A 26,051-nucleotide genomic window follows, 5' to 3' on the forward strand; every position below is an offset into this window, starting at 1 on the left:
TTCAGTGAGGATTCCAGGAACACTCATCATTCATTCATTCCAAAAATGAACCCAATTCACTGCTGGGGAGCTGGGGAGACGTAAGGAAGAGACTCATACTCGGGGAATCTGATGTCTAGTGCAGAACCCTGACAGGGACCTTTGAGTTAAAAAGCACCTTATTTCTCCTCACCAATCCCCAGGGAATCTCAGCTTTAGATCTGGGTGCATTTGGACTGGTTTTAGTCAAACCAGAAACAGAGACAAGGAGGAAGATGGTGAGGAGAAGACCAGGGATTCGAATACAGCTTCTCTTATTATAAGTCATGTGTTCTTTCTACTACATCACACTACATCTACCACACCCTCTGCTGCTCAGCCTTCTCTTCCTTCCTCTGTTGTTCTGACTTCAAGGTAAATAAAGAGGCCGAGGTTATAAAACAAGCTCTGTCACTAACTTGCTGTGGGCCTTGAATAATCTGTTTTCTCTTTATGAGGCTCAGTTTACTCATCTATAAAATGAAGGGGGTGGAATAGGTGGTCTCTTGTGCCAATTGCAGTTCTAATTCCTTTAAAACATCGCCAGCTCTGACACTATGTTTTAAAGTCCCTTTCAGCTCTGACATTTTTGTTCTAAGTTCCCTTCTAGCCCTGATATTGTTTGAGTCCTTTCTAGTTCTAATAGTCTGTGTTCTAGTATAACTTCTATCTCTAACATTCTATATTCTTAAGGACCCTTCCAGATCTAATATTCCATATTCTAAGGTTCCTCCCAACTCTGACATTCTATATTATAAAGTCCCTTCTAGCTCTGACATTCCACATTAAAAGGCTCTCTAACACCCCTGATTCTCTATGTTCAGAATTTTTTTCTAGTTCTGAGAGGGTCCTAAGCTTATTTCTACCTTTGGTATCCTATGTTTTCAAGTTTCTTCCATCTCTGAAGTTTTATATATATTTCTGACATTGTGTGACCCATGATCAGATTCATTCTCTCTTTGGTAGCTCCTTGGTCTTGTTGGATGGTCTTAATAAACTATAGCATACCTGAATACCCATCTCTAATCTCCCAACTCCTGACACTCACCATTGAAAGGTATGGTTTGAATAACACTTCCTCCATGAAGTCTTGTCTAACAACCCTGAGCCACAAGGATTTCACTTTCTCCTGTGATTTTCCGTAGCCTAGATCACCTGCCTATCTGGAGCTTACAAATTAAGAGAACTTAGTGTAGACTTCCTAGTATTGCTAATTATTCTTGCATTCAAATCTCATCTCCTCAACAAGATCCCCCTTGCTGCCCAGTGTGGAATCACAGCCATACAATAAATCTGTGTTCTGTAACTTATTCCAGGATGTGTGGATGATCACCAGATTTTTTCATCAAAGGGGGAACAAGATGACTCCATGAACCTGCCCAGAATGACCTTACTTAAAATGTTAGATCTGGGAGGGACTTCCCAGAATAAAATACCAAAGCAGGGAGGGACCTTAAATCTTAGAAGATTTGGGGCATTCGATTAAAGAGGCATTAGAGACCATCTTGTCCAACCCTTTCACTTTACAGAGGAGAAAGAGTGGAATGAATTTAGGAAAAGAGGAAACAACCATTTATTAAGTGCCTACTATTTGCTAGGCACTATGAAAAGAACTTTACAAATATTATCTCATTTGATCCTTATAACAACCTTGGAAAGATAAATTCTATTACTATCTTCAATTTGCATTTGAGGAAAATGGGGCAGACAGAAGTTTAGAAATTTGGCCAGGGTCACACAGCTAGTAGGTGTCTAAGCTGGATCCAAACTCTGTTCTGCCTGACCTGAGTCAAGAAGGACCAATGCTCTATCTACTGTGATATCTAACTGCCCAGATACTTTGCTACTAACAGTGTGATCCTGGACAAGTCACTTAATCTCTGGGTTTTCAGTGTCCTCATTATTAACAGAGGACTTTAATAGCTTCAGTCTCTGCCCTTACAGGCATGGTTAGTGTGAGGAAGTTCTTTGTAAACATTAGAGCATTTAAAAAATGTCTTTCCCAGGGATACAGTTTCCCCATCTGAAAAAAAAAATGAGAGGGCTTATAGTCTAGGTCCCTGGCAACTGTGACACTGAGAAACCTATGAACTGAGAGGAAGTGATGTGCTGAAGACTACTGCCTATGTTGGTGGCAAAGCCAGTTCTCCTGCCCAGTCCAGGGGCCTTTCCATCACATTATCTTGGGACCTCTCCAGAGTCATAGAATCATAACTTTGATTTAGAGTCGCCAAGGAGCCGAAAGTCAGCTAGGTTAACCTTCTCATTTACAAATGAAGCAACTGTGATACTAATAGATGAAATAACTTATAGTAGAAGCAGGATTTGAATTCAGTCTCTCTGTCTCACAATCTTATGCTCTTCCCGATGGAGTCATTACTCTTAGAAGGGACCCACAGATTGAAGGTAGAGTAGGGTCCCTCCCTGGCATATGGGGAGTTAACTGAAATGGAGGTGGAGGGAGTAGCCCAGCAGAGCTTCCTGAGTCCTTCCTGACAATAAAGCTAATGAGTCCCTCCTTGCCATTTCTTTTGCACAATAACATTTAATCATCATTTGTGCAGCTGAGAAGGCGTTTGCAGCAGATGTGTGCAGATTCTGCCAAGCGGCGATTTTCAAGTGTAAGAGAAACATCCCTGCTTCTTTGGGAACACCTGACTCTCTAGAGTTAGCACAGTCTCCTGGGGAGTGTGTATGCAAAGATAAGTACATGACCAATGATCCATGCATGTGAGCACATGTACATTCATGGAGGGGGAAATGTTCAAGAATATATGTGTGGACATACATGTCTGGGGATACACATGCCTATGTACATGAAGATGTGCATGAGAAGAGATGGTATTACAGTAAAAAGTGCCCTGAACTTGGAGTTAGAATACCTGGATCCACCTTTTAGTGGCTGTGTGATGTGGGACAAATTATTTTCCTTCTCTGGGTCTGTTTCTTTGAGTGAATAATGTTAATAGTATACATTCAATGGGACAGTTAGGTGGCATATGGATAGAGTGCTGGGCCTGAAGTTCAAATCTGGCCTCAGACACCTACCAGCTATGTGACCCTGGATAAGTCACTTAACCCTGTGTGCCTCAATTTCCTTGTCTGTAAAATAAGTTGGAGAAAGAAATGGCAAACCACTCTGGTATCTTTGCCAAGAAAACTCCAAATGGGGTCACAAAGAGTCGAAAACAATTGAAAAACAATAACAAGCAACAACAAACATCTTCTATCTTCACCCACAACACAGCACCTCACACATACAATGCAAGACTATAACTTGTCTTTGTAGAAGCAGCTTGGTGGTGCAGTAGACTTGAGTGTCAGACTTTGAGTGAGGAAGACTTCAGTTCAAATACAGTTTCAGACACACACTAGCTGCATGCAGGTCACTTAAATCCTGCCTCAGTTTCTTTGTCTATAAATAGGGGTGATAATAATAGCAAATGAGATAATGCTTGTAGAATGCACAGCTAAACCTAAAAGTGCTATATAAATGCTAGCTATTATTATTGTTGGACTGGAGCATTCATTTCTTTTCATAGAACCTGACAGAGTGGCATCTATATAGCATGCATGAATAAATGTTTAATTGGAATGTCATGTCTTTTGTTTTACCCACAGCGCCTCACACAGCCATCCACAAAGGAAGCAGTAGCAGGTTTTTGGTGAGTTGTTCATGGTCTTCTATTTCCAGGCACATTTCCTAGCACAATACTCTACACCAAGTGGGCACCAATAAATGTTGGTTGGATAAATGAATGAGCACGGTTGAGTTCATATGGTTTGCCAATAAGCATTCCTATCCTTTGGTAGACTAGAGCCTGAAGGGAAGGGAATATAGGATAGATCTGTGAGAGGAGAGGGGAGGGAATAAGCATACATTGCTTACAATGTGTCAGGCACTGAGCTAAGTATTTTTGCAAATATTATTTCATTTGATCTTCACAACAATCCTGGGACACTGAGGAAGACAGGAGTTAAGTGACTTCCCCATGGTCCCATAGCCAGGAAATATATAAGATCAGATTTGAACTCAGGTTTTTCTTCTGACTCCAGGAGAGGGTAAGATTATGGGCTGAAATATGACCAAATGGGCTTTCTAGTGAAATGAGGGCTGGAAAAGCCCCAAAGAAGCCTTCTTCCATAAGAATGCACTTGGAGCTCATCTAGATTTCAGTTCCTATGAGGATATCCAGTTACAGGGTTTCTTCCCTGGAAGATATATATATGCCAAGTATCCCTCCAGAGGGGATACAAACCCAGAATAGAGGAAGTAGAGACTAACTTCAAACCTGTTTCTTCTGGTAGGAACTGTAGGGAGGTTTGATAAACTTACTTGCCTCTGGATCTGGGGTCCCTTTCAGTCCCTTATCGAAATCTTATCTGTCCCTCAAAGTTCAGCTCATAATGCCCTAACTAAATTCCCCTAGCTAAAAGTTGTCTTTCCAAACTCATACTCCCATAGTACTTCTCCCAGAACACAACCTCGCCATCAGTGTCTTCATCAGTTCAGATGCTCTGTGTCTTATCTTTCTCTCTAGGTAATGTTGCTGAGTTGTTATAATTACCTCCCATAGAACCTAGCACAGGACCCCATGTTAGAGGTAACACCATTGCATAGGTTGAGCACTGGACTTTTAGTCAGGAGATCAGGATTCTAGCAGTGACTTTCGACACTATTTTTATAACTTTGGACAAATTACTTCCCTATTCTGAGGCTCGATTTTCTAATCCATAAAAATGGGTATACAACACACTAGCTCTAACATTCAAATCCCACTTCAGATGCTTCCTAGCTGTGTGAACCTGAACAAAGCCTTCAGTTTTCTCATCTGTAAAATGGGCCTGTCAGTAGTACCTACCCCACAGGCTGCAGTGAGGTTTAAATGAGCTAACATATGTAAAACACTTTACAAACTTATAAATGTCATATAAATGTCAGTGAAATTATTATCACTACTTCATAGAGTTGTGAAGACAAAGCTGTAGAGATGTGAGTTATTATTACAGCGGGTACTTAACAAATGTAGTGGAGGTTGATTTGATACCCAAACCTTGCTTGAATTGAATCAGAGCTGTTGTCAATTAGGCATGGCAAAGTATTCGTCAAAACTGGAGGGAATGGCCTTCAGGGAAACAGCCAACTCACAGGCTAACCCAGCTTTTCTTAGTTGGGGCAAAGTGTTTATTTAAAGAGAGGAAGGGAGGGTGTTTGGAGGAATGCATGCAGTTTAAGAGCAGAGATCCTAAGAGGAGGGGAAGGACAGTTCAAGGGTGGAGCTTTGCTAAAAAGATAACACCTCTAGAGCTGGAGATATGAAAGGTAAGCAAAGAATAGTTGGGGGTTGGAAAAGGTGTTATAAAAGAGCTGGTTTGGGAACCTAGAAAAAAGAGGAGAGGAAATACGATCATTTGACTTCAAGTATTTGAAACCTTGTGACAAGAGATAAGAGTTTTGGGGTGTAGTGGGAGGAAGAAGGGAATGAACTTCTTTTTAAGCAACTACTGTGGGCCCGATACTGTGCTAAAAAGTATTAAAATATTATCAAATTTGATCCTCACCACAATCCTATGAGGTAGGTGCTTTGATTATCCTCATTTTAAAGTTAAGGAAACTGGAGGCAGACAGTAAAGTGGTTTGCCCAGAGTCAGGCAACTAATAAGTGTCTGAAGCCAGATTTGAACTCACCTCTTCAGAATTCCAGCCTCCATGTTCTATTCCACTGCACCACTTAGCAGCCTAGAGAATACGGAACTGAATTTGAAGTCAGGAAGACCTAGATATAAATACTGCCTTAGATGTATGACCCTAAGCCCTTCTATGAGCTTCACTTTTCTCATCTGTAAAAATGGTAATGACAATAGTACCTCCCTCAAAGGAAGATCAAATGAGATGCCAAAATATGTAAATCATTGTGCAGACATTAAAGTCTACATAAATGTGAGCTGTTATTAATCTTTTTGGCCCTAGAGAGCAGAATGATGAGAAAGAGAAAAAAAAGAGACAGAGAGATTGAGACAGAGACAGAGACAGGTGTGGGAAGGGAAGAAAAAGAGTCCCTGACATAACAATCAGAGCAGTCTAGAAATGGAATGGAGTGTGTCATATGATAGTGGGCTCCCCATAATAGAGAGCCTTCAAGCAAAGAGGCCTGATAATTACTTATTAACATTGATACAAACTAGATTTCTGCTCAAGAAATGGTGAACTCAAGATCTTCCAAACTTCTTCCATCTGGGACTCTAGGATTGTATAACTTTAGAGGAAATCTTGCAACCTTGTAAACTTACAGACTGAAGTCAATGTATTATAGCCCAATTTCAGTTATGATGTAATGGCAAATCTCCTTGGCTTGGGAGTCAGAAGAACTTTTTTGTTGTTGCTGTTAACTGATTTCCTAAGGGAATCTTCTGACCCTAACATTCTATGTTGTTCTAACATCACTTTCAGCTGTGATATCCTGAGACTTGATCTGTGAATTTCTTCCTAGATTGTCTATTACAGCACAGGGCCAAACTTACAGCTAATTATTCCCTTCAGCCCAGGTCAGGGCCTTGAGCTCATGAGGGGGTACCAGTCTTCATATTTCTTCTCTACAAAGGTAAGGCCACTGCATCTTTCTTTTGTTTTTCTCCCTCTGTCAGTAGACTCAGGGTGCAGAGATCTCTGAGAGAGGGGACATCGAGGACCCAGGGCGTTGAGGTTAGATTCTCTATTCTCCTTGCTGGAACCTCTCCCACAGCCACCAGTCTTCCCTTCCCTCCGTTCCCTTGCAGTCGCCCACGTCTAGGAGAAATAGATCAGTCCCTGTAGGCGGATAGATTAAAGATCTCCACCTTTTTTTCCTTGGCCCCCACCAACCAGCCTGGCGGCTCCATCCATCTCTCTTGAATCACACCCTAGAGGCACTAACGGCACCTGGCATTCTGAAGTCTGGCTTCTCCCTGCGCCTGCGCAACCCCAAAGGTAACTGTACCTTAGAGACAAGGAGGGCAGAAGTAAGGGAAGGGAGGAAAGGAAGAAAAACCCAGGCCCTACCTCACTCCCAGCCTTTCGAGTTGCCACTCTAGCTCAAGTCTTCCCCACTTGTTTCCAGGGCTCAGGAAATCTCCTTAGTTTCCAGAGACCCGCACAAAAAGGGGCTCTGAGAAATCACGTGATGGCTCAGACATCCCCTTGTCTTAACTCCCAGGATCTCTTCTTCACTCTGAGCAGATTTTGCCTCCCCCAACTTCCTTTCCTACCCCCCAGAAGATGGTTGTGGTTGGTTGCAGTAAGCACATAACTGTGTCATTACCTAGCTCAAACTTTCATTGGCTCCCTATTTTCCCTAGGATAACCCCGTCCACCACCACCACCAAACAACATTGTTTTGTGTTTAAGCCCATAATAATCAGACTCCAGCCTATTTTTCCAGGATTAATGGATATTGTCCATCTTCACTGACTATTCCAACCTAACTTGATATTCCCCCTACAGGATATATCTCCTGGCTCCATACAAATTGCTGCTCGAAAAGCCTCCTGGAATCCCTAGTTCCCTTCAGGACTCAACTCAAGTTCCACCTCTCACTAGAGGCTTTTATGATCCCCCCTAGTTGTCAGTGTCCCCTCTGTATTTATTTTGTGTTTACTTGTACATGTTATTTTCCTTCCAGGAGAATATAATTTCTTCGAAGTCACAGTTTTTCGTTTTTGCTTTGGTATCCCCCAGTGTCTGGCACACAGGTTAATAATAAACTCTTATTGAATTGAATATGCTCTTAATGGGTCTTTCTTTTGGGGCAAGGGAGCCTTAGGTTGGGAGAAGGGTGTTTTCCCTCTATATAGAGTAGTAATCATTGCAGCTAGAAAGAGAACTTAGAGGTCTCTCAGGCCACCTCCCTGAATAGGAACCCCCTTTACAACTTTCCTGACAAGAAGTCATCCAGCCTTTGCTTGAAAATCTTTGACAAAGGGCTCACTACCCACAGAAGCAGTCCATTCTACTTTCAGACAGATCTCTTCGTTAGAAAGTTTTCGTAATGTCTGGCAGAACTGTCTCTGCCATTCCACTCACCCCCACTTCCAACCCGGCACTACCTACGTATGCCTTCCAGTGACCATGCTGAAACCCAGTAACTCTTCCACATAATAGTCCTTCAAATAAAAAAGGCTCCCATTTCCTCTTCCCAGCATCTGCTCCCCTAGAGACTAGGAGAGATGCCGGAGAAAGCCCCCCTACAACTTCCCTTATTTCTAACCCAGGTTTTGTTTCCTGACGGATCACAGTCTCCTCCCCCACCCCATTTCTCATGCCTCTAAAGGTCAAAGCACACCCCAAATCCGTTTTCACTGACCCTCTGAATGCCCCCCGCCTGGAAAGCTCCAGGATTTCCCCTTCCCCTAATCACTCCGGATTGTCAGTGCGGGACTTTTAATACAGATGGGGTTGAGAGACCACGGGACACGCGCTCTGAGCTCCCCGCGAGCTCTGGGCACGAAGTTGAGGGTGAAGAGGGTTAGCATTGGGGAAGGGCCCCGGGTCTGTATCTGCTTCTTTCTGTTCCCCGACCCTCCCCACCCCCACCCCCAAACTCAAGGCTCTCCGAGTGAGGTTTGATCAGACGGTGGGAACTGAGGTGAGCGGGTGGGGTGGTGGGGGGTGCTTTGGTCTTTCGGAGCTGCCTCAATGCCAGAGTCACGGAGCCCCGAGGAGAAGGGCGGGCTAGGACGCGTCACCCTCCTCGTCTGCCCTGTGCCCGGCATAGAGCGCGGCCAGCGGGCGGAACCGTGGCCCCCAGCTGCTGAGATAGGAGAAGTCCTGCTCTGAGCTCGAGCGGGTGTGTACCGAACTGAGCGAGGCTGCGGGCGAGTCCGCACCCTCGAAAGCATACGTCTGGAAAGCGTCGTAAGGCGGCACAGACAAGTCCGCGTCCGCCAGCGCCACTTTCCTGCTGATGAAGTCCCTGAAGAGGGAGAAGTCCAGCTCCGGGCTCGGGGCCCCCTGTGGAAGCGGGAGGGAGGGGCGCTCCGACTGCAGACCAGACTGGAGGCCGCCCCCGCCGCAGCTGCCCCCTCCCCCGCCGCCATCCCCGCCTTTGATCTCGCTAAAGTCGTACAGGCTCCGCAGCGCCGACATGTCGTAGGCCTCCGTGTCCTGCTCTCCACCACCCTCGTCGTTGTACTTGATGACGTTGTCTCTCATGTCCTCGTCTTCCTCTGAGCTCAGGTGGCTTTTGTGGTGGCGCTTCAGCGTGAGGATGAGCAGGACCAGCACTGGCCAGGGACAGGGAAGGACACAAGGAGCGGAGACAAGGAGGATTTGGCCCCGGGAGAGGGAAGGGTTTGGTCCAGAGGAGAGTAGGGGTAGGGGATCGATTGGCCGAGAGGTGGGAGTGCCCCACCGAGGCCAATGCAGGGAGGCAAGTTTCGGGGAGGGAGTCGTGGAAAAGCGAGGAGAATGGAAAACAAGCTTAAACGAGGGGAGGAGGCGGAGAGGACACGGAAGGGACAGGACAGAGGACCACACGGAGAACATGGTGTGGGCAGAGGGAGGAAGGGAATAAATAGATGAAGTAGGCAGGGAAAAGATGGATGAGAGACCCACCAGAATGAGGGTAATAGGGAGTGTGTTGGAAGGAAGAAGAAAAGAGAGACATCATTGGAAAAATGGTCCTACGTATGATCTTCAGTACCCCTACCCCCAACCCGTCTGACTTCACCAGGGTCCCTCTCCTGTTCCCACAGAGGGGTTGATGTGGCAGGGGAATCCTAGCGCACACCTCCAAAAGAGACCGCAACCGGCTGTCCTGCAAGTTAATCGGAGGCGCAAGTGAGGTGGATAGATGGCAGGGTATGAGTGGGCTGGAGGCTGGGGGAGTCACTGGAGGGGGAAGCTGGAGCAGATGGCTGCGAGAGCAGGCGGGCAAGGGCTGCAGATGTGACTGCTCCATCAGCTATTCCGCCCGTCACCTTTAGAACACTGATGGGCACTTTATTCGTTTGTGGGCAATTAGGCAGAAATTTGTTTGCACTGCGTTGGAAAATGAAACCGATGTAAAGTGCACCCAGTGGGAAAGGGGTTTCTGAGCTGAGGGGGGGGGGTGAGAGGAGCCTGTCCTTCCTATTTCGGGACTCTCTAGGTTGTCTCTTTTGCCTCTGAGTGTTGTGGAAGGTGAGGCAAGTGTTAACTTAGCCATAGGCTGGTTCCCCTAAAATAGGAGTGGGGGAGAAGAAGCAGAAGGGAGCTTTCTTAGGGACTGAAGTCTGGACTAGGTGAGGGAATGTCCAGATGCAGTACTGTACAAGTTTGAGAAAAGGTGAATGTTTGTGGGTTGGGGAGGGAGACATCCTCATTTTTTTTTTTTTTTATAATAGACCAATGACCCTAGACCTCTAGGAATCTTCAATGACCTCATCTCAGGGTTGTGGAGTAAGGAAAGGATGGACCCTTAAGGCTCCTTTTAAGTTTCAAGAGCTTGAAACTACAATAGGACTTCAGACATCTTGTATATATTCTAAATTCTAGAGTCCCTCCCAATACTAACATCCCATGTTCTATGCTCTAAGCTCCCCTATACCGTTGACATTCTATGTTCTAATGTTCATTCCAGCTCTGAATTCCCAAAGGTCTCCAACAATTCCTCATTCAGTGTAGGAAGGAGTGGGGCTGGGTCTTGCAGTGGATATAATGAACATGGACTTATTTTCAGACTGGAGATTGGGAAATGAAGTCTTCTGGACTCTACATACAACCCAGGCTACAGAACACCACAGTAAGGGAGCAACCTGCCAGAGGGGAAAAGCTGGGTCCACAGCAGACTCACCAACCAGTATGAGGATGCAGACCAGCAGGGCAATGAGGGCCCCTGGGCTCAGTGAGGCAGCCATCACATAGGCTGTGGTGTTGCAGGACTGGATGGCACCAGCACTATCACAGCCACACACACGGATGGTGAGGGTTCCTGTGCTGCTGAGTGTGGGTGGCCCACTGTCCACCACCAGTATGGGGAGGAAGAAGACATCTTGCTCCTGTCGGTTGAAGCCCACGTGTTGTGTGTGCACGGCTGCTGTATTATCTAAATAGAGGTAAGGAGGCATGTGGAGAAGGCAATAACTAAGCCATTACCCTGGCCTAGCCTCTGATTCTACCCATTGGTATACTCTTAGAATCTCTGCCCCTTCCCACATCCCAGTGATTTACTCCCTTCATCTTCTTTTGTAAGTCAATCCTTTCCCATCCCTCCATCACATTTATTGTTCCTCCCTGGCTTCCTGCCAGCTCCTTGGTGCAGAGGTACTCAGAATGGAAGTGATGGCCCTGGCTTCTTTATGGGATGGGATGTGTCAGACTTGGAACCCTCCTTCCTCACTCTTAAGAAGAAACTTTGCTCTGCTTCCCAGCTCTGCCCAATTTCTTCTAGATTTTACTCTCCTCCTCCTCCTCCTTCTCCTCCTCCTCCTCCTCTTCTTCCTCCTCCTCAATTTGAGGTGATTTCTTTAAATTTAATCAGTTCAGTGCCACAAAGTCCAAGAGACAGTGGGTATGAGAAACTTGTCAAAAGAGTACAGCAAATATTTGATAAATAACTATCTTATCCTAGGCACACTAAATTGATTTCCAGTCAATTTAGTTATAAAACTTTTGTGTACCCTTGGAAAAGAAAATTTATTTTATTTCATGTGTTCATATTCATGATAAGCTCTAGAATTTGTTTCATTTCATACTTAATAGGAAGTAAGCAAAGATTTACTGATTTGGGACAGGGATTGGAGGCTAAGAATGCCCAGACAAAGATTCTTTCCAGCACTCTTGTTTTATTTTGATCTTTTCAACCTTATCTCCTGCATCATCCCCAACTCCCTCACTTCAGAAAGTCTTGACTCCAGGTATGCTGACCCATTTGTGGCCAGGTCATTCCCACCTTTATGTTTTGGTTCATATTTAGAGTATCTGCTCTCTTTTCTTGTGCTGCAATCAAGCCAGTTCACCCTCCCAATTGTTCTCCAATGCAGTAGACACATGTGCCTTCCACATACTTAAAACAAAAGGCCCTTTCCTACTTCTGCCTAGCTAAAATCTCCCATCCAAAGCCTCATTTGGCTTCTTCCTATGTCCCAGCTTATAGAATTTCTCCCTCTGAGTTCCTATAATCCTGGCCATCTGTATCCCTCACAGGGGTTTTGTCACACATGGTCTGATAATGGGAATCTTGTCTCCTCAACTGAATCAAGATCTCAGGGCAGAAACCAGCTTTTCTAATGTTTTGCTTTCTTCACATTTCTCACAGAGCCCCATGCTCACATTCACATGGGCAGAGACACATGGGTTTCAATCAGCACTTGTTGACTGACTGACTAACCTTTGAGAAGGCAGATACTTATGTCAGGTAAAAGTAATGTTTACTGAATTCAGCTTAGAGGTTGAGCTGGCAAGACAAGGGGAATAGCTGAAAAAGGAATTCGCTTCTGGGTTTAAGCTTCAGCCTGTGTAATGGGGAACTTAGAGGGGTGTGTGTGGGGAAGAAATAGTCACTAATTAGTTGTTTTGTACTCACAACTGTCTCCTGCTTCTATTCTATTCAATCTCTTGCTGTCAACCTCTAACACCCTACCTGTATTGGGAAATCCTCTCCAGAGCTGGGCCCTTAATAGCCATGATGATAATTCTCCTTTTTCATGGCGCTTTGAGATTTACAAAGTCCCTTCTTCATGGTGTCCCTGAGATGTAGGGAGTACAAATATCACCACTCTCATTTTACAAAGAAGGAAATGAAGGCTCAGAGAATAAAGTTACTTGACCAGGGTTACAAAGCTAACAAATGGCAGAACTGGAATTTGAATCCAAATCTCCTGACTTAAGATCATCTTTATATTGTATCAGGTAAGGAGACCAGACCTTAGGGAGATATAGTGGACCAGGACCTCAAGCCTTCTCCCTCTTCCCCCAGGAGTGACCTGGTAGTCTGAATCCCTATAGTTAATATACCTGCCAATGGTCCAGGTTAGGGAAGCCTCAGAGGCTTGGAGGGGTGCCCTTTTCACCACTGCAAAGAAAGGGTGAGGGAGGGGAGCCAGGGAGCGGCAGGCATCCATCTGGGCTGACATTCATCAGTGTCAGTCCCTGGCTGCAAAAGCAATATTTATAAATCACGTTTCCAAACTGGCTACAAATTTGTACAAAGAAACAGATGGGCCAGGGGTAGCAGTTTGTCACAGTGGATATTTATAAGAAAAAGGGGAGGGAAGGGGGGTGCTCAGGGACAGGGAGGGAGGAGAGGGCCTCCCACCCACTCCTCTAAACGGATTTTTCCTAGCATACAGTAGTTGCCACCCACCAGCCCCCAAATTCCACCAACCCACACAGATAAACAATTACTGAAAGGCAATGCATGTGGTAGCAGAAAAAAAATCAGACTTTTGATCAGGACACCCTGGTTTATAACCTAACTATGCAAATTATTGCAGTGTAAGTGGACAAGTCACGCTCTCTGGACCTCAGTTTATTCAGCTGTAGAAAATAACAAAGGCTCTATAAAAGTGGTAGAAATAACATATGGAAAAGCTAGAGTCAGGAGAAGTTTGCATTGACTTCCAATATTTATTAATTTCACAACTATGAGTAAGTCATTTATCATTAAGCCTTCGTTTCTTTATCTGTAAAATGGGACTAGAACCAGCAAAATATACCTCAGGAAACCATTGTAAGGATCATATGAGATAATGTGTACTCAATATACTTTGTAAACCTTAAGGTACTATACAAATGCCAGACATTATCATTATTATTTGTACAAATCTCATAGGACTACTGTGAGGAAAATGTTATACGATGGTGAGTTATTACAATTATCATTATTGGATTTGTTCTGGGCTTCATCCCCACATGATTTAGATATTCCCCAGCCCCCAGCCAAACAAATATGATTAGAACATTCGGATATAGAATGTCCCAATGTCATTTCTCTTGCTTCCAGATGCTGGAAAACTGGAAGAAAGGAAACAACTATGGACCTGTGGGAAATAGGGGCCATACCTTCTTGGAGGGGGAGGATAAATCAGGCTGCAAATGTCATGCTCTAACCCAGGATCTTCAAGGAATTAATTCTGGATATACACCCAGATCATCCCAGGGTGGTCAATTCAATGATTAAAAGCATGAGGTTAATAGGTGTGATCTCCTGGGTGGTTGACTTGCTTCTATTCCATGACTCTATTATCCTCACCTATCCCTGTCAGCTTCATTAAAAATGCATGTCCTCAATCATAAGAAAAACTAGTGAGAGTGGATAGTTCAGTAAAACCTATTTCTACTACTAGAAAGTTTATTGATCTCAGTAGCACTCTCTTTGTGTACACAAAGGATGCCAACATTTTATTTTGGAGGGGAATGAGTATAAGGTCTCTCATCTTGGGACAAGAAAAGGTGCTTGAGAAATCCTTTTCTCCGACCTCTTCTAATACCAGCAGAGGATATAAGTTCTCTGATGTTGGGAGTGGTTAGACTATGATGGTGTTAACACTGGAATATTATCTGTTATCAGCTTCTCCATCTCCCCTTCTTAGAGTGTATCTCTGTATCTCAGTAGGAATTGCCCACCTTTCTGCTGGATCACTTGGTGGTCCAACTTCTAATTGTTCACAAATAAGTGCATTCCACTTTGGGAAAGCTCTGACTTAGGAAGTTTTTCCTCTGCCTCCCTACGGCTTCCATCCATTACTCCCAGTTTTGTTCCCTAGGAGTAGAACAAGTCTACTTATCCCTCCAAATGAAAAACTTTCAGATATTTCAAGATAACAATCGTTTCCTAAGTTTTTTTCTACTCCAAGAAAATAGACCAAATTTCTTTCAACAAACCTGTGATATAATGGGAAATCCAATCATCTTTTCGTTGCCTACTTCTGGACAAACTACAACTTCCTAAATGGTGGTGACTGGAACTGGACATATTATTCTGGGTGGGATCTGACCTTTCTAGAGAACAACAGGGCTATCGCTCCTTGTTCTGCATACACTACACTTCTATTAATGCAATGAAGAGAAATGGTATTGTCACAATTTGACTCATTGAGAATGCAATGTGTCATGATCCCTATATCTTTTTCTTTCTTTACATTTTTTTGGCATTCTTTTAAAAGTATTGATATCAGGACAGCTAGGGTGGCACAAATACCACTTCAAACACTTATTAGTTGTGTGGCCCTGGGCAATTCACTTAACCCTGATTGTCTCCAAAAATAAAAGTATGGATATCTTTTGTTTTTATATCCCATTCATTTTTAAATATATTCTTCTGCCATCCCATACTCAGTAAGTTTTATAAGAAGGAATTAAAAAGAGAAAGAGAAATTCTGTTCTTTCCCCACATAAACTTTATAAAGCATCCTTACTCTATTCTAGTCAAGGCACTCATGTCTGAAAAGCCATTCACATTCTGCTCTCACTATTAATCCAGCTAGTCACACAATTTTCTCATCCCCTTTAAGGACTCAGCTCAAATTTCACTTCCCATGGAAGCTTCCTCTGATCATTCTAGCTCAAAGGGACTTTGTACCAATGTTGGTGGACTGACTGACTGACGGACATCGATATGGCTCCACAAGACTCTGAGTCCATTACCAAAGTTGGGAGAGATGTCTATGATCCATGGGAAGGGATGGAGGAACTAGATGGGGCTTACCTTTGATATCAAGCAGCGAGAAATGAGGGTTACTGACGGCCTCAGGCACCAGACGGAAGTAAAATCGATGACCTCCCTGTGGTTCATCTCGGTCCACCACACTGATGGTCTGAATGAGCTAAAAGAAAAGATAAAGGATAAGCATAGGCGCTAATCATTGCCAGTCAGGGTGAGATAAAGCTACTCAGGGTCAGTCTCTAGACAGAAGACCTTGGTGGTAGCATTAAGAAGGGGAGATGGAGAAGCTGAGCCACACAGATGTTCCCATCCTGACCCTTATCTCACCTAGCCTTCCTATCCCCGGATAGACATAGTCCGTGAAAAAGCATGGGATTCATATGCAATTCTTAAAAAATAAACAGCATGTGACAAATTCATAGTACCCTCTTGTATGTTCTTTACATATTAGAATATTTGTGTTTGCTGATTTTTAAGTTCATAATAAAAAAAAGAAAGTTTGATTTATTTATTTTATTATTATTAAATAATATTTATTTATTAATGATAACTATTTATGTATTTATTTGCTGCTGGGGCAATTGGGATTAAGTGACTTGCCCAGGGTCACACAGCTAGGAAGTGTTAAGTGTCTGAGGCTGCATTTGAACTCAGGTCCTCCTGACTTCAGGGCTGGTACTCTATCCACTGAGCCACCTAGCTGCCCCCAGAAGATTTTATTTTTAACGGGAAGAGGTAGAAGGATTATGGAACTTGTAGCCATGAGGGCCTAGCTCTGTGTTCCTGGCTAATTATCTCACTACTATTATCCTCCACCACTAATTATCTCATTGACTCTGGATACCTTATTTAAATTTTCTTCCCATATCAGTTTTCTCATGTATAAAATGAGGATGATGCCTGCCTTATGTACCACACAGAGATATGTCATGTGTCTCAGAATGAGATAGATGTGTGTGACTAAGTTTTGTAAAAGTAAAGTTCTAGAGAAATGTCAGCTTCTCTAGAATTGGTCATTACCTGGCCAGGCTTTGCATCCTCACATACAGCAGCTTCATAGGGGGTAGCCAGTTCTGGAGGGTTGTCGTTCACGTCTAGGATCCGTATCCGAAGGGATGCTCTGGATACCTGTGAGTGATTGTCTGTAATCCAGAGGATGAGGGGAACAAGACAGAGAGTTAGGTTGGTTGAAGGGTGATACTGCTCCCAACTACAGAATTCTTCTGTTCTCTTTCTCTGGACAGAATCTATGCCCCAGTGGCTGGGTTTACCATCAGGACTGGGGTGGAACCAGATAAGGCGGGAGAGAGGTTGGGTACAAATCAATGAGAATGGGTCCTCTTGGGCACTGGTCAGCAGACAGTATGGCAGCTTGACTATTTGAAATAAGGACATCTCGATCCTAGGATCACACTCTGTTACAGCTAGTTGTATCACCTTGGACAAGACAACTCATCTTTCTGGGACCCACTTTCTGGGATTCATATCATGAAGGAATTAATTGCATGAACTGATGCAGAGTATGCATAACAAAATGGATAAAAACCACTGAAAAACATCAAAACTGATCCCTGAGGTCACCAATCTTGGACAGCTAGATGGTGCAGTAGATAAAGCTTTGGCCCTGAAGTCAGGAGGACCTGAATTCAAATCTAACCTCAGACACTTAAGATTTACTAGCTGTGTGACCCTAGATAAGTCACTTAACCCAATTGCCTTGAGAGAAAAAAAAGTTACCAATTTCAGAGAAATGACCACAAAATATAGTTCTTTCTCCTATCAGTAGAGGAGCAGTGGACCAGAGAAGAAGAAGAATACAAACATTTTTGCATGTTTATCTTGCATAACAAATATTTTTTGTTATAAGGGAAGGTTCTTTGGTGGGGGAGAAGTATGCTATTGAAGATGGTGGCAGTAATATAATAAAGTTATGAATTTTTTAAAAGTTAAAGGTTTTTTAAATTAGGGATTTTCTATAGAAATTAAGTGGATCAGCTCAACAGAAGTAAAAATTCTCTAGCAATGAAAGCTACCCAAAACTGGAATGGAATTGGATTGGGGAGATAGAGAGGTACCAGAATTGTGAGGCAAGGTGGGGAACTCTATGTCATGGAAAGGTTTTCAGCATAGTGAAGATGATCACTTGTTAGGGAGGAAATGTTATTAGAGGAAATATTGAGCTTCATGCTGGACTATCTGATCTCCAAGTTCTTTCCAGATGAAAATAAGGACCCAGTAGTTCTAAAGAACCTATGATGAAAAATGCTATCTACTTTCAGAGAAAGAACTAATAAATTCTGAGTGCAGATTGAAGGATACCTTTTCACTTTATTTTTCTTAGGGTTTTCTTGGGGGAGGGTGGCTTTTTGCAGCATGGCTAATATGGAAATATGTTTTGCATGACTTTGCATGTATAATCACTATCATATTGCTTGCCTTCTCAAGTGGAAGAGGAAGAGCAAGGGGGAGGGAGAGAATTTGGAACTCAAAATTTAAAAAAAAAAGTTAAATTTTTTTTATAATGCAGTTGGAAAATATTTAACAAAAATAAAAATATACTTTAAAAATTTTTTATATGAGTCCAGAACCCAGTCTAAACTTCTAGCCTTTCTTCCCTGGACAGACACTTTGGCCAGACCCCTATCTCAATCTTTGCCCCAACCTCAGGCAATCAAATCTGACAGGGTTGATATCATCTTTGTTCCCCCCAAATATGGGATTTTAACTAGAGCCTTAGTGGAAAGAGCACTGGATTAGGAAGCATAAGACCCAGGTCTGAGTTTTAAGAGCATAGCCAGATCTGAAAGTAACCCCAGTCCAATTTCCACTTTACAGTGAAGGAAATTGATATTCAAGGAAGCTAAATGACTTATTTCTCAAGGTCACACTTACATTTGTCAGAAGCAGGATATGAACCCAAGTCCTCCAAAGTCTGTGCTCTCTCCTTCCACTGTACCATGCTGCCTCTCTGTTCAACCACCTACTACCTGTGTGATTTTGGACAAATCAATTCCCTTCCTTGGTTTGTTTCCTTATGATAATAAGGTGGTTAAATTAGTCTTGAAATACCTTCCAGCTCTAATATTTTAGAATGCTGGAGGTGAAATTGTGTGTGTGTGTGTGTGTGTGTGTGTGTGTGTGTGTGTGTGTGTGAGTGATGTGGCTAAAACAAAAATTACTAGAATCTAGAAAGGGTTGGAACTTAAACAAAGAAGATTAGAGAGGTTCATGTTCAATAGAGAGGAAGAATGCATAGAGGAGGGAATTTCCCATGCCATGTCGCCTGGTAAGGGAGATATTTAAGGGCAAGGGAACCTTGCTTGTACTTCTGGCATTATATGGTTGTCCACTCACTTGGATGAGCTAGTATTCTGTCCTACCCCACTATTTTCATTCACTTAGGAAGGGTGGAATAGAACATGGCAATCCGCTTCTGCCTTTGCTTAGATGCTAAGAATTGGCTGGTGTCTGTGAGGTTGCTGATAAAAAAAAAAGGAGCCATCATTTGGAAGGCAGGTACAGATCCTCCTGGGTGGGGGGAAGCTCTGTAATTAACCAGGAGCCTGATCCTCTGGCTGAGTTCATTCATGAGTTCATTATACTTAGAGAACCCTTTCTCTTCTCCTGGGGCTGGCCACTGCCTTATCTTTCCAGCTCACCTAGATTTGCCTTTGGTGATTACAGGAAATGCTTTTTTGGGGGAGAGAGAAGTCAAGTCGTGACTGGAAGCTCTGGGTGATCTGTTGTTTTTAAAAATGTATTGTTCAGACCCTTACATAAAACAGTTTCATTTAGAAAACTGAGGAGGATATGAGAAAGAGGAATGGGGGTGTCAAGAAGATACAGGCTGACAGTTGAGCCAAAGGTCAGGACTGGGATGGACAGTTAATTTCTTCTCGCCAGGCAGCAAACCCTTTTTTGGAGATTGGTGGTAAGAATGAGTGAGGCACAAAGGATTGGAGTTCACATCTGCCTGCTCTCTCATCCTTTAAAGCTTTCTCATCTGAAAGCTCCTCCAGGAAACTTTTAATTCCCCCATGACTGAAATTGATCTTCCCTTTATTAGATCTCAAAGCACTCTATATTACAATTGGGCTCTTATCATATTGTTTTAATTAGTCACCTAGTTACCTGTGTAACTAATTTTATTCCTAATAGCAAACTTAATGAGAATTGCAATAATGTCCTTTTTGGTTTTGCACTGTAAGGCACAGAGTAGGTGCTCAGGAAATATATGGTAAATGAATGGAGCCCATCCAAGTACTCTGAATTTAATTACCTCCTGTGTGCAGGACTCTGTGTACAAGCACTAGGAACAGAATGCAAAGTTTAAAGAAGACATGATCCCTGCCTTCATTCAGCTTATATTCTAGGAGTAAGGAGGACTGGATTATAGTTAAACAAAATATATTGTCAGTTTATGTCCTTATAATCCTTATAAGGATTAATAAGGAGAGGAAATTGTCAGGATCTACCAAGGGTGGGGTCAACATGCCAAGAGGTATCTCTTCTCCCCCTCCCCAGCCCACAACTCAAAAGGGGCAAATCCAACCTTAGTTATGGCTAGAGCTAGTTTGAGGAACCCTGGGAAGGTTTCCTAAACTAAAGATGTAGCATTCTTCTTCATCCCTCTCCCAGCTTAATTTGTAATGTCTACAATCCCACTATTTGGGTCCTTCATCTCAGTTAAGTATCACCTGGTCTAGGCTCCTCTTTCAAAATGAAAACAACCCGGAAAGAGATGGGATGGTGGGAGACATTCAGTCTTTCATACCTCAGTGATTTTATGGGAAGTTTATTGTTCCCTATACACAGTATTCCAGCTCTGGCCTCCTGGCCTTTTCAAAGACTGCCCCTGTGCTTTCCTTCTTTACCTCTTCCTCTTTAAATTTCTAGTTCTTTTGGTATTCAGCTAAGGCATAACCTCCCACATGAAGTAATTTTTGGATCCCTCTCGTTGTTTGACTATGTATTTAGTTACTTGCTTTCATATTCCCACTCATCCCTTCTCTCCAACAGAATATAAGCTTCATGAAGGTAGAGATTGTTTTATTTTTGTCTTTGTTTTCCTAGAGCTTAGCAAAGGATTTTGTGCTTAGAATGTACTTAGTAACTGCTTGTTAAATTTAACTGAATTAAATATATCACATGTGGGATAGGGGACAGGGAGAGTGCAGAGACAAAAAAAAAGATGGTGGGGAAAAGACCTAGTTTATCTTCATGAGCCTAATCCAACAAAGTTAATTGTAATCTAGAATGAGGGTAATTAGTGTGGTATAATGATAAAAGCACTAGATATAGTGTCAAGAAACCTGAGTTCAAATTCCTGCACCAACATTTTACTAGCTATCTGGACCATGGTCATGCATGTTACTTTATCTGGGCTTTAGTATTCTAATCTACAAAGTGAAGACAATTGTAATTGTCCAGTCTTCACAAGAGGTTTTTGTGAAGAAAACACTATGTAAATCTTAAAACACTATAGAAATATGAGCTATATTGATCTGCTTCCCACACTAGCCCTCCAATTCCATGAGGCTAGTACCTGGGACAGCTCCCAAGGGAATGAGGTAGAAGAAACCTCAGGTACAAATGCTAGGTAGGTAAATCATACCTGGATCTCCCTCCTGTTAGAACCCTGTCCTAACTGCACCTGCCTGCCCACTAAAGGTACCCCAATCCCAAGGTGGCAGGGTTCCCCCTTACTTACCTTAGCATCTCAGCTAAACTGACTGACATGCAAATTAGTTTAATTATTTCTTCTTCTAAAATAAATTATATTTTGCAGTGACTGCAATATGTTGTGTCAGGCAAAATTACATTCAATATTTTTAAACTAATTGATGCAGCCTTGAGGAAGCCTGATTGACAGCAGTGAGCGGCACAGGCCTGCTACCTAAACGGTTTCTGAAATTAAAATTAAACACGAAGCTTTCCTGCCTTTCCTCCTAGAACTGGCACACCATTAATCTGGGAAGGCAGCTGGGTGAGGCAGGGAAGCCCCGGTGTGCTTAGGAAGTCCAGGGTGTGTCACTAGTAGGAATGACCCTTATTGATGGCATGCCCAGAGCCACTCATTTGTTGTTCAGTCATTTTTTTCTGTTGTGTTCGACTCTTCATAAACCCATTTTGGGAGTTTTCTCGGTGAAGATACTGCAGTAGTTTGCCATTTCCTTTTCAAGCTCATTTGAAAGATGAGAAACTGAGGCAAATCATGTTAAGTTTGCTCAGATTCACAAAGTAGTAAGTGTCTATGGTTAGATTTGAACTCATGAAGAGTCTTCCTCATTCCAAGCCCAGGTCTCTGTTCACTGCATCATCTAGCTGCCAGAGCCACTTAAAGAGAGATTAAAGCTGAGGACTCCTGACCTATAGATAAAGCTCAGAGATATTCTTTTTCCTCAGATGGTCCTTGGATCCCAGTAGAAAGGCCCCTCCTCCATGTGGAGAGGATATGCATTTTGTGAGTACTTAATAAATAAATGTTCCTGGAACTGACCTGGATTGCATATTTGGGTCAATCTGACTCTGTAGAGTCTTGATACATAATGGAAAGGTGCCTGGCATCCTCTGCCCCCTTTATAGGAAACACATAATTGTGTGGAATAAGAATTATAGCAGAAGTTAGGAATTGTAGACTCTATCCCAGCCTCTGTCATTAATTTAACTGTGGGCACTTGTAAGTGAATGTGGAGAGTCACAAAATTATGATTTATTATGAGTAAATGTTTGATTGGTATACTTGTTTTATATACCTACATACCTGAGGTAATCTAAAATTTCTTGGGTAAAAAGGGTCACAAGTGGAAAAAATTTAAGAAGTCCTGAACTAGATGGCCCTTAAGGTGATCTCCAAGGAGAGAAGTAGTCCACAGACCATAGCTAGTCATAGAGTTGAAGAACAGAAAAAGATCTTGGGGAGTCCCAAGGAGGGTAAATGGTAATCTACCCTCAATGGATCTTACTCAATGGAAATTAATTACTTTCAAGGAACCCTATTCCATTTTTGGAGCTGGGAAATTTTTCCTTATATAAAGCTGTAATTTGCCTCTCTACCTTGGTCCTAATTCTACTCTCTGCTTATGTGTCTCTATGGAGATTGCTTAATTCAGTGACCCCAGAATATTTTCAGGATCTCAAATCCAGATTTACCTCACTCATCAGGATAGTGTACTTTTATATCATAGCATGCACACCAACCCTCTTCAGTCCTCTTTCTCCAAGGTACTAGATACCCAGACCCAACCCCATATCAAATACCTCTTCTATGTCATAGTTTTCCAAATATTTAAAGATAAATATCTCACCCTACTTTCCTCATGTATAAACAATTATGATCTATGCACACATTCATAGTGTCCTTAATGAAAACCCAGTGAGGAAACAGGCAGGTTTTTGCTGAGAAGTGCTATTGCTGATCATATCTTTGGCTACAACTTTAATTGAGAGGCGTAGAGAAGATATAAAAGTCCACTCTGTATGTTGTTTGCTGATTCCTTTAAAAAATGTGTGACTTAGTAGAATATAATGCAGCCTTCAAGTCTCCTCAAGTAAGATGTCTCCCACACACATCTTAAAAGTACAGGATTCGATGATATGTGTCTCTATGGAGATTGCTTAATTCAATGACCATAGAATAATTATAGGATCTTAGATCCAGATTTATCCCACTCATACTAATGTACTTATATATCATAGCATGCACATCACCCCTCTTTCTCAGATATATAACCACTCCCCAGACATCCAGACCCAATCTCCAAACTCACATATACTCCTTAACATAACATAGAAATCTACATGCAAAGAATATAATCACATATATGTCATTCTATGCCAAAACCAAAAACATGGCAAACAATCCACCAGCCAGTTACCATCCAAAACACCTTCATTTCAGCTTCAGTCCTCAAACATTCTCACTTATTGAAGAGATACATGGTTTAGTGAAGTGTTGAACTTCAGTCACAAGACTCACTTTTGAATCTCAGTTCTTTTAAGACCTTCTCTATCTGTGGGATTCTGGGCAAACATCCCCCTCTGTGAGCTTTCCATTCCTTATTTATACAATAGGTATAATTAGATTTGTACTATGTACTTCATGGGCTCTCTCTCTTCCTCTGTCTCTGTCTATCTGTCTCTCTCACACACACACCCCACAAAACATACTTCTTACCTATACAAATCCCCAGCCATCCCTCCTGACCATATTATACATACATACATACATACATACACCCCGCCCCCGCCACTGTGCACCTGCTTATCCTAGTTCTTAAAATCTGAGCCTTATACAAACAATATACTGCATATCAACTGCATATTTCACCAGAATACCCATATATTCCTCAGAATAGGTCAACACATATACCCAGGCACATTCTCCTATACAGGAATCAGCTCTCTGTTCTTTTTGCATAGCAGACATGCACAGCACACACACTCTTCCATTTCCACAAATGGCCCCCATTTGTTTTTTTTTTTTCCTTTTGCTCACACCCATCTGACCCACTCTTATAAAGAGAGATAAGCCCACACTGACACTATCCAAGGCTGGAAGGCACTATGCATGAGACATACTAACATCACCTGGCTAGGTGTCCTTGCTTGTAGGGGAGGGAAGAAGAAAAGATTAGAGAGAAAGAAATGAAGGAAATGGAAAGGAAAAAATAAAGAAAAAGAAATAGAAGAGAAAGGTAATAATAAGGTAGAAAAATAAAAGGGGAAAGAGGAAGAGAAAGAAAGAAAGTAGAGAAGGAGAGATCAAGTAGAGAAACAAGTAGAATGAATAAAAAAAAGTCAGACTGAGAGAAAAAAAAGAAGAGATGAGAGTGTAGAGGGGGGAAGAGGAAGGGGAAGTAAAGGGCAGAGGGGAGTGAAAGTAGAGAAAAGGAGAGAGACAGGCAGACAAAGGGGTGGGAGTAGAGAGGAGATAGAGATAAAGTAGAGAGACAGATTGAGGAAGGGGGGATTTAGTGGGAGACACGACTGCCAATGCCTGTCAGCCCCTGGGCTCCCCTCCCCTGGCTGCCGGCCTTCCTATCCTCCCTTGAGGGTAATTAGATTGCGTCCAAACACAATGCTCTGATTAGACTCACTCCCCTCCCGACAGGAAGATTTATCATCTCAATTACAGGCAAACCCAGCCTCAGATACAGCCAGGAGTAGAGCTGAGACCTGTAATAGGGAACCTACCCTCTATCCTCTCCCTCCACCCATCACCTCCAGGAAGGTGCCAAGTGCTTGTTCATCATGGAGGAGGAGGGAGAAAAAGATGATGAGACCAGGTTCATGGAGAAACACTGAATATGGCCCCTAGGAGGATACCCTATTAATTAGTCTCTATGGGGAAGTTATGAAATGAGGGATTTATTCCTCAATTTGAATATTAATCCTATTGGGTCCTGAAATCACTGAATGTTACATCTGAAATGGACCTTAAGACATAGAATTTAAAAGTAGAAAGAGGCTTTGGAGATCTAGATCAGTTCCTTCATTTGCCCTAAACCACATATCAAATTAGTGGCAGGGCTGGGACTTGAATCCGGATCCCCTAACTACCAAGTTATGGGATCTTTCCTCTCCCAAGAAGATTGGCACATTCTCAGATTTTCATTCTGGGGCAGCCAGTGGGCCAGTTAGAATCCTGGGCCTTGAGTCAGGGTTTCTGAGTTCAAATCTGGCTTCAGACACTTACTAGTTATATGACTCTGGACAAGTCACTTAATTCTGTTTGTTTCACTTTCCTTATTTGTAAAATGAGCTAGAGAAGGAATGGCAAAGTATATACTTTGCCATTCCTTCTCTAGCTCATTATATATATATATTACACATATCCATATTACATGCATATAATACACATATATTACATATACATACACATATATTATATATTACATATATGCATAATACATATGTATTATATGTTATATAATTATTTATGTGAGTGTGTCTATACACACATACACACACACACACACACACACACACACATATATATATATAATTATATATACACACACAAACACAGGCAAAAAACCTTCAAATCTCAGAAATCAAATCTAGCTTCTATTGTCTTGAGACCCTTGACCCAATGTCCTGCCTTCTTTGGGATATGTCTGGACACCTTTGAGGACATGATTCCACCTTGACCTCAGATGATCCAGTTCTCTTGGAACATCTGAACTAGAAGAGAATTGATATTATGGAACAAAGAATGTTGGAGCTGGAATTGACCTTACATTACAAAGTGCCAGAGCTGGAAGGAAGTTTCAAATGTTAATGTTAAATGTTAAAATGTTAGAATGTTAACATGAAAAGGGACACCGGACTGCAGAACAGCAGAGCTGGACTGAAGCTTGGAACTTTCTCCACTGTTCTGCCTTCCTGAGGATATGCTTGGTCTCCTCTGAG

The 26,051-nt window shown here is 42.6% G+C and overlaps 1 protein-coding gene across 3 annotated transcripts in view; it reads right to left on the reverse strand.

The window, feature by feature from the left end:
- Positions 1 to 3,506: 3,506 nt before the first annotated feature.
- CDH22 (cadherin 22) overlaps positions 3,507 to 26,051 on the reverse strand; it is a 100,037-nt gene continuing 77,492 nt past the window's right edge. For 2 of the 3 annotated variants that reach the window (XM_031954591.1, XM_031954593.1), the window contains 4 exons: positions 16,659 to 16,780; positions 15,681 to 15,798; positions 10,827 to 11,078; positions 3,507 to 9,276 (listed from right to left, as the gene is read on the reverse strand). In XM_031954591.1, coding sequence (XP_031810451.1) covers positions 8,726 to 9,276; positions 10,827 to 11,078; positions 15,681 to 15,798; positions 16,659 to 16,780 — 1,043 coding nt within the window. In that variant the 3' untranslated portion in view covers positions 3,507 to 8,725. Of the gene's footprint in view, positions 9,473 to 10,826; positions 11,079 to 15,680; positions 15,799 to 16,658; positions 16,781 to 26,051 lie in introns of all 3 variants that reach the window. The other variant, XM_031954592.1, reaches the window with a different exon arrangement.

Source organism: Sarcophilus harrisii, chromosome 2 (assembly GCF_902635505.1).
Source record: "Sarcophilus harrisii chromosome 2, mSarHar1.11, whole genome shotgun sequence".
Taxonomy (NCBI): Eukaryota; Metazoa; Chordata; class Mammalia; order Dasyuromorphia; family Dasyuridae; genus Sarcophilus; species Sarcophilus harrisii.